This window comes from Athene noctua, chromosome 2 (genome assembly GCF_965140245.1).
Source record: "Athene noctua chromosome 2, bAthNoc1.hap1.1, whole genome shotgun sequence".
NCBI lineage: Eukaryota > Metazoa > Chordata > Aves > Strigiformes > Strigidae > Athene > Athene noctua.
This window is the reverse complement of record NC_134038.1, coordinates 56829858-56839217: the sequence shown is the minus strand read 5'-3', so window position 1 is coordinate 56839217 and position 9360 is coordinate 56829858. Positions and strand designations below refer to the sequence as shown.

General features: G+C 38.9%; 1 protein-coding gene across 3 annotated transcripts in view; it reads right to left on the bottom strand.

Annotated features, from left to right (window-relative positions):
* Positions 1–237: 237 nt before the first annotated feature.
* Positions 238–9360, bottom strand: part of RALBP1 (ralA binding protein 1) — a 35168-nt gene continuing 26045 nt past the window's right edge. For all 3 annotated transcript variants that reach the window (XM_074899213.1, XM_074899212.1, XM_074899214.1), the window contains exons 3-10: positions 8695–9153; positions 6574–6923; positions 4980–5141; positions 4397–4528; positions 3770–3877; positions 2889–3010; positions 2351–2474; positions 238–2062 (exon numbers count right to left, since the gene is read on the bottom strand). In XM_074899213.1, coding sequence (XP_074755314.1) covers positions 1799–2062; positions 2351–2474; positions 2889–3010; positions 3770–3877; positions 4397–4528; positions 4980–5141; positions 6574–6923; positions 8695–9153 — 1721 coding nt within the window. In that variant the 3' untranslated portion in view covers positions 238–1798. The remainder of the gene's footprint in view (positions 2063–2350; positions 2475–2888; positions 3011–3769; positions 3878–4396; positions 4529–4979; positions 5142–6573; positions 6924–8694; positions 9154–9360) is intronic.

Genomic DNA, 9360 nt, shown 5'->3' with positions numbered 1-9360 from the left:
GTAGTTGTAGAGAAACAAAGTCTTAAAATCTTCAATTTCTTCAAATTAAATGTATCTTCTGCTGAGTAACAGAAGCTTTCTACGCACACAATGTTCTTTCAGAGGAACTACTTAGAAGGCCTGAATTAATTTCTCATTTAAACTTCTCAGCTGTAAGTAGCTACCCAAGAAGAATGACTGTTGCTTGCACTAGAAAAAGATATTACACGTTGTGAAGTAGATAAATTAAAAACTACATTCAAATGGCTGTTGAATTTATTTGCTTGATAAATACAATCCTAACAAAATAAAAGTTAACCAATATTAAGAGATTTGTCTGAAGAACATTAGAAAAATCCATGACAATTCAATAGGAATTAGTGTGAATTAAACAAACAGAAAGTTTAAATATTGCCAGCAAATACAAAATGTATGTAACGAAGGCAAGGGAGAATGCTTTAGTTTATATTTGTCATCTGACCACATTTTCTGTGTTTATAAACTTTTTTTCCAAATTTTAAAAAAATACTATGCTGTTTTCTATAACATATCAAAGCATTATTTGTACAAAATCAAATCATGGCCAATGATTCACAACAGTGCAATAGATAAAGAATACAACCACATCCAACAGGTGCTGAAAATAAATATCCAGATTAAAAAATAAGATAGCCTATCTGCACTCTGTGGAGTTTGCTGTCTCTATAGGAATTGATGGATGAGTCTCATGAGTGTTATCATCTGAAACATTAAATGGCCCTTAAATGCCAACATGGCTGGAGGCTTGAGGGGTAGGAGCAGTAAAACAGCCAAACCAAAAGCAGTTCACAGCGGGGGGTGGTTGGTTTTTTTAAAGAATAAAAGAAAAGAGGCTATTGCTGAACCCCCAGTGCCTCCTGTTGGCTTTGTTCTTCGGGTTTATTTGGAAAGCACAAGTGCCTTGGCTTTCTGCGGAGGGAAACGCTATATTGCTTGGTCAGGCAGATGTAGCTTAAGTGGCATAACCCATCCCCCTCACTGCCTAAAGCATCCGTCAGTAGCTTTCTCGGAGAGACTGACACATTCAAAATGGATGAAGAAAAAGCTCTTGGCTATATGGCAGCAGCGTGAACAGAGCCCATCTTAAACAGGTATGACGAGGGTGGTTTGTAAATGAGTAAAATGGGTTACCTACATCGCTAAAAGACATGAACACTTCCATCATACAGGGACATAAATAACATCTCTCAAGTTTTCACATTTATTCAGTACATCTCAGAACAAAAATGAAGCTTAAGGGCATGTTAGGTACACACGATACCCCGCAGTCTCCCAACTCTTCAGCCAACCCAGAATAAATTTAAAGCTCCCTTGTATAGAATCTGCATCAGAAAGGTATCAAAGGCACAAGCAAGAAGTGACTAGGTTAATAAGCAGAAATAATGGTGAATGAGGGTGAATAGATTCACAAGGCAAATAATTAGTAACTGTGGGTGGAGTTTTGTTTATTTACTGAAAATGAGATCTTCCAATTCTGCTCCAATGAATGTAAATAATGATTTTGGTTTAAAATAAAAACTTGTTACTGGATTATTTTAAATCACCTGAAGGAAACCAGTCTTGAAATAATCTGATACTAACTGGAAAACTCTTCTGGCCTCTCCAAACTCACCTGAGTCTGATGAGTAGAAGCCACAAGTATTGGAGACAAAAGTCTCCAGGGCTTAAAAGAAAAGTTTCTTTACAGAATGTACACAGCCAGCAATAATTTGTGCAGTTTGACTCAAATTACAGTAATTTGCACAGTTCAGTTGATTTTATGCATATCCAAGGAGCTGGATCAAATTGGAGTTTCTTTCCTGTCTTTACTTGGCGATGGCTTGACTTGCTGCTCCTTGCTCGCTTTTGGCTGCTCTTTGGCTGCTTTTGTCTCCAGGACACTGTCTCTTTGCTGCTGAGAAACACCCCCGCGTTTTTCTGGCTCCTCTTCTTCCTGCACCTGCTGCTCCGATTTAGCTCGCTGCAGCAGGCGAAGCTGTACTCGCAGTTCTATGATGGCCTCTCGCTCCTCGTGAATCGCTTGGTTCAGGTGATTGTTCTTTATCTTTTAAATAAGGAAAACAAATGTGAGGGCTCCGTCTGACAAAGAAGGGGACTAGCTAGGGGAGCCATTTTGCATGACAGGATGAAGTTCTGCCGTTAGCCCAGACATTAGTCCAGCAACCTGGACTTGCACACAACAGTGATTTAAAAACAGAGCGTGTGGGTGTTATGCCTAGGCCAAACAGCTGCGAAACTACTAGTCTGCACATATGCAAACATCTCTGCCCAGACTCAGCCGAGTAACCACTGAGAAGAAGAGTGCCATGTAATACTAAGACTCCAGTCTTACCTCCAGTTCTTCATTCTGTCTCTGCAGATCTTCGAGGATGACCTGCAGTTCCTCCTCATCCTCACTCTCGCTTTCACTCTCAGAAGAGTATTCCTCGGTTTCACTTCGGCCGTGCTGCTGGCGACTGAAAGACCAACCACAAACTCTGATTTAAACACTTCCGGAAGTCTGCCAGGACGGTAGCAGTTTAAAAGAGTTAGCTTACACCCCCTGAATAATCTGCAATGGTTTTAAAAACAAAACCAGAATTTCCTTTCAAAGCTTAATTTAATAAACCAGTGATTTCCTAGGGGGAATTTTTTTGTACACAGGTCTAATTTCATTTAGATCATAATTCCATTATTATCCTAACAGAAAATATCCTGAAAAATCCAAAGTTGTTGAGATTTCAATAAAAAGAGGTGGCTTTCAAATATGACATTCATACGGTGAGCTCTTAAGTGTACTTTAGAGTATTGTTTCTGGAGAGCGTGTATGTACTTTTACCCAAAGAGTGCTCACCTGGTGAGGGCTCTCACGTAAGCAGTCTCCCTCTTACCTTTGTATTTCAGCTATTTCTGCTCGAAGGCGATCTATTTCTTCCTTCTCTGAGGCAATCTGTCTCCGCAGGAACTGCTCCATGGCCAGCAGTTCTTCTTGTTCTGTTAAAATCTCGTTCTCCTGCAATGATCCATTTAGTGCACTTAAAGCTCTGACTTTATGTTCTACAGGAACATACGGTAAGTATGAGATGATGCTGTTCTCTGAAATACTTTCAGTAGAAGTGGTGAGCATGCCTGCTTTGAACTCTGATTCATCAAGACCTCAAAGTAAATGTAAGTTCAAACCCAACGTCTGTTCTGAATCTTCAAGACAATCACTGTACTGAATAGTTGTGGAGATGACGCACTGAGTTCTGGCATGTTTGGCTGCCTCTTTCCTTAAATCACAGGGGAAAGTTCTGGCTAACCAGTAAAATAGCTAGAAAAACTGAATTATAAAATATGTCTTTGAAGATGAATATAAGGAGGAATGTACAGTGGAGAGAGAAGATCAAAGCTACTGAGGGAAGCAAAAGGAGGCAAAAAAGCCGAAACAGTTGCCTTATTTCCTTTGATCAGCAGGAAAGTAGTTAACAGTATTAAAACTGGTTAGATTTGGAAGTGCTTTTTAAGTACACTAACAACAAAGGCTACTTTTTGTTCTTGTTGCACAGTGTCTCCTTTCTGCTGTTACCAAGAGTTTACTCAGTTTTGGGTTCACTCCTGCAGTCACCATTCCTTCCCTGCTTTATTTGCCATTAAAACAAAGCCTCGTGTTTTACTGGACAGAGAGACCCCTTCAAGCCTTCAATTCCCCATTGCATTAGAAGGAACAAAAGAGTGTTTAACAATATGGAACAATACCAACAGATGAACAGGTAAAGTGCCTGCCAGCTACCTGTGCAAGAAGAATATTTATAACTTCCTCATTCTCATTCATTTCTTCTTTGGAGACATCCTCCTTTGAAAGGCTAGCAATTTCTTGTGCAATCTTTGTTTCACACTCCTGCCAGAGAAAGAGAACAACTTTTAAAAGAACCGCTTCCCCAGTCACTCTATTTACTGCAAAAAAAAGATTTCTTGAATGCATTATTTTCCACATTTAGAATCACCATCTTGGTTATCTTGAAAGTTTTCAGCAAGGTCTGTTCCTTCTCTGGGACATAGGACAATTTAAAAAAAAATAACAAACTTCATAATAATTTAATCTTAAATCTTCCAGTAGTTCCTCATGGTACCCAGGACTCATTGTTTTAAGCGTATAACGAATACATGCTCTATTAAACACTAAGTTTTTTATTGCTTTTTTTTGTTTTTTTAAACAGCTGTGAAGGAGTGTGAAGATCTTGCTGTCCCCAGGGTCAGCCAGCTAACCAGAAAATGCAATTGCTCATCAGCCAAGTTAAGATGAAAAAATCTGCAGTAAAGATTAAAATGTGGTTTGATCTAACTGAGTGCCTCTGCATCTCACAAATTAGGAATCCATCATTTAGATGTTTGGCCAATAAATAGAAAAGTTACCCACCTGTCTCTTAGCTTCTCTTAGTTTCCTCTTAAGAGCTGTTAAAATTCTTTGCACCTCCCAGAGTCTCTCTTCTTTGGATAAGTCTTTTATCCCTGCCTGCAAGTCTCTGTGTAAACAGTTCAGTAGGAACTCCTAGAAATATTGACAGAGAAATCAGTGTCTTTAATATATCACAGCAGGGCAGACGGAAAAGAAAAATCTTTTTGACTTGGAGTGCTGGTCTTGAAAGCCTGACATCAACCACCACCAAGTGTTTAACATATATTCTGCACATGCTCTAGAACTAGCTGAAGAGCAAAATTAAAGAAACCACACTCCTAACACGTTATCCTAACTTTCCTCCCTTGATAAAAGTATTGAACTACAGAGCAAAGGAATCCACAAAAAACACTGCTGTAATCATCACAAGACTGTAACAACTTTTCACGTGTGAAATGGGCAAGAACATCACCACTCTCTTTCCAGTGGTCTCCAGTGACAGGACAATTGTGATAGAATTAAAGAGCATGTTACAAGGTTATGAAGATGTACTGCTGAATGTATGGGCAAAGATAAACAGAAAAACACTGAAATAATTGTCAACCTGTCGCCTGATTTCTTCTTTGATGCTTTCTTGTGTTTCTGGAAGTGCTGGCATTGTTGCCATATTTGACCAGCGAAGAGGTTTTGTCACCTGCTTTAGGGTCACATTCCCAAAGAACTCCTGAACGTGCGTAAAAAATACATACAGGACACGGTTGCTGATCTGCAAGGAAAGGACAGACAAAATATGGGTTGATTTATTCACATCATCTTTATCCGTGAATCACAGTATCTTTCTCCAGAAACAAAACAGCCTTTAGTATGCTCTTCTGTGTGTTGTTGTCATATTAGTTTGTCCTAAGAGCTTAAAATCTGGATTAAAACCAATACTTTAAACAATCGAGTGCAGGCCTCAAGGAATCACTGTCTCTCTTACCTGTGTAACTATCCAAAGCATTTTCATGCTAAACTCAGAATTTTCACACGTCTTAACCTACCCCAATTATTTTCATCACTGGTAGATACAGAAAGGTATTAAATCTTTCTTTTTACTCATGTCAAGGCAGTTCATGACAGCAATGGTAAGAGGAACACCAACCATACTGCAGTATGGATGGTTGCTGGCTAGCTTTTCTCTCCTCCCTCAACCTCTAAGTATTTTCTACAACTTCTCTGTCAGATGATTTAATATAGTAGAAAAAGTAGTTTGAAAGGAGCTGCTACTGTCTTCCTTGTTTTAACATAAGGCAGAAGCAAGTATTTGTTTTGATACTCTACCTTCCATTAAAATTCAAAAATTTATCCCGAAAGAAAGATTAGTCACTACCTGCATTTTAATTGTAAAAATCTACTTAACAAAAAACATGATTGGGCCTGCATTGTTTTACATTAATTGTTACTTCTTTTGTTAGCTATAAAGTGTCTGGCACAGCAAAATAGCCAAGAATAATACCCAGCCCTTTGCTACTGGGCCTCCACCTAGACTCTTAATTATAAAGCCAAGCTCTTCTAAAGTGTGGGTTTTCTTCTAGAAGACCCACACCCAATAATGACATGTTTCCATTATGCACAGGACTAATTCTGAGCTGTATTTAAATAAAATATTTCCAAGATGTTTATTAAGGAATTAATCAATCCAGAAACCACAAAATCTTACTGGAAAACTAAGTCAGTTGTTTTTCCGCAGCCACTTCACTGCAGACACCAAAGCCATGATACTGAAGTCATTACTGCACCAGGAAGATCTATTTGCAGGACAAGGGTTCATTGGCTCGATATTAAAATGAAGCAACAATATAGTCTCCACTAAATTATCACTGAATCAGAAGCCCACAGAAATTGTGTATCTGCACGAATTCTTGGATGAATTCAACATTAAATTACTGCTGTTCACAACAGAATTAAAACCCTGACAGCAGTCTTTGTAATACTCTTATAACCACCCAAATATCAGACCTGTAGTATGCAAGCTCACATTCAGAAAGTCTTTCGTTCCCCCTTTCCCAGCATTTTACGTTTCCAAGATATAAACAGAAGTTGGAATTTAGCTTAACTCTATCAGACAACACCTGATTCCCGCCTGCAAGAGAATTCCTACAAAGAAGTCTCTCTTGGGCTGAAGTTCTGCTCTAACCCTTGCTGTGTGGTGCACATACCTGGACAGTAGGGCTGAGCACTATAGAAATATTCTGGATGTTCATTTTTGTTTCCAGTTCCTTTGCAATAACATGGTCCATATGCACAATCAGCCAAGAAATTAGGAGATGGTTACACTCTGGCAACTCTTTCAGCAACCTCTGGCACTCCTGAACTTTCTCAGCTTCTGTGCTCTTTCCACAAGCATCTTCAAAGCGGGGCATTAGCTCTTTGGTAAGCAAATTTTCAGGCAGTTCTCGTAGGTACTGCTTCAGCAAGCTGGCTACTGTATTGGGCTCATATTCTTCCAGGTTGGGAGATTCTTCTCGATCATAGGCTGCTTTTAGCTCATCAACTTTTGATTTTATTCCTTAAAATATTTAGATCAAGAATTAAGAGAAATCCTCAACTGTAAATGTATATTAGTTATATTAAAACTTTCTTTCTGAGATGCATTTATTTCACCTCTCCTTACCATTTAAGGTCACTGAGGAATAGATTTGAAACATTATCCATGTGTAACAAAGTTAAAATCATGACTCAAAATTACTTGATCACTGCTTCTAAAAGTAGCGATTTACCACTACAAAGCAAAAACACAGCAGAACCAAAGTTTTGAATCAGAACTGGCACCAGCATCCCCTTGCATCAAGGGCCATAAAATAGGGTGAGGGAGAGCAGGGGAACATGGGATCAGTTGTGGATTTGCATTCAGCATCTTTCAGGCTGTTCCATTATACAGCCCTAAGCCAAGCAGCAAGTATGTTACCAACTCAAATGTTGTGCAACAAGTTCTACCTATAACAGCTTTCCTCTGTCAAAACAAACCCCACACTTTTTAGTTTCCAGATTTCCTGCTGGCCCTCCTCAGCAGAGGAATCTCACACAGGATTCTTGATTTGAGGCACTGCATGAATAAAAGTGCGTTCACGCAATTATTCAGCCCAGCCAAAATTTTCTGTAAGGTGGTTTTATAAAGTCAGTGACATTCCAATCTTCCCAAGCTCGGGGAAATTTCATTCTTAAAGCTCAAACACACACTTGAGTTACACTGACTTAATGCACTGCCACGGCTTGGCTCATCCACAATAAGCAAACCTGGGTGCACTCGACCCATGGTAAATGTCATGTAGAATATGCTCGGTTTCATGTCCAAGTTAGCCATTCATCACAACGGCTGGTAGGTTGTTAAGCCACTGCAATTGTCTCTCTGAGCTCTCAATTTAAACAATCTTACACACACAAGAGGGTGCTGTTGCACTGGAGAACACCTAGAAAGTACAAGTTACGGAAAAATTCCCAACACACAAGTGTCTTGCAAAAACACGCAACCAGAATGTTCCAACAGGCAAGATGAAGAAACTGCTTAAGCTGCTGCGGTTATTTATGCATGCCTACCAAACACCATGCAGATCGACAGCATGAAGACAGCTTAATGAAGCCTTTAAAATCGTTTGATTACTGTTTTACAGTGCTAGACAACTTGTTTCAAATGCTTTTCCTCAAATTCCTTTTCTCACTTATTCTTACTCCCTTAAACATACCCACAGAAGTACTTACATGAGTTATACTGCAGATGCAGTTCACAAATAAAGGGACTGTTGTGTTTAACGTGACTGCAACTGATGTTTCATTTATGTAAGCTGGTGTTACACAATTACCATGGTTAATTAGTCTCCTGTTGCTAAGCTTAAACAGTGAAACTTGTATTTTCTGCTTTATTAGTGTATTTGCTCAAACAGAAGAAGTTTTTAAGCAAAAAAATATAAAAAAATAACAAGTAATTGGAAAAGCATTTAGTGGGACGCTTAAGTAACAAAATGGTTATATCTCATCTTTGCTTTTGCCGTGAACTAGCATTGTATTTCTAATGGAAAAGTAACGAATACAAGCTGGCCATACTAACGCACTTTATTCATTGTTACCATCCTATCACAAAAGGCCATTAAGCAGTACTACCAGATTAGCCACTTTTCTGGTACTTCAGACCTACAGGTTTGCTTAACTTTAGCTACATGATTATCTTTTGGATAACTAAAATAAATGCAGCTATAGAGTCTCTAGGTGTTGGACATGGTAAAATAATAAGAAAATTACAAGTAAAGACCTTAGGAACCTTCATGTCAGTGTGCCCAGAGTACCTGAAACTCTGTAGATGCCTTCACATTTCATGCCATACTTCTCTACGTAATCTATACATTCACGGAAAACTGCTGGCAGGCGGATGCCATCATACATCATGGTCCTGTCTACTGCATCAGACAAAGGAATGCCAAACACGGGTCTGTGACTTGGAACATCCACTTGAGGTATCTCTGTCTCCTGAATTGGCTTTTTCTTTTTCTTCTTCTCTTTCCACTGTTTCACAACATCTGCTGCAGTTAAGTCTTTTGACTTTTTCTCTTTATGCTTGTCTTCCTTATGTTTGTCTTCCTTGTGTTTTTCATCTTTGGGTTTCTCTTTTATTTTAAAATCCTTTTCCTTTTTTTTGGAAAAGCTGGGTTTCTTGAAGACATGTATTCCCTTGGACCGTTTCAACTTTGAAGGGCTTTCAGCTTCATCACCGGAACTGTCCTCTTGAAATGCAGCATAACCTTCCGCTATTAGACAAAGGAGGAGAAGGCAAGAGGACAGCTGTAAGTCTATTCAGTTTCTAGATACTATATTATAACAGGGAAAGAACAAGAAGTAATATGTAAGGACAAGAGAGAAGCCGCAATGTGAATTAAAAACTAGCACCTGCCTGGCTCTTCAGAAGGTTTTCTTTAGTTGTTACACATTTAAGTGGACAAGGATTAAAACAAGGT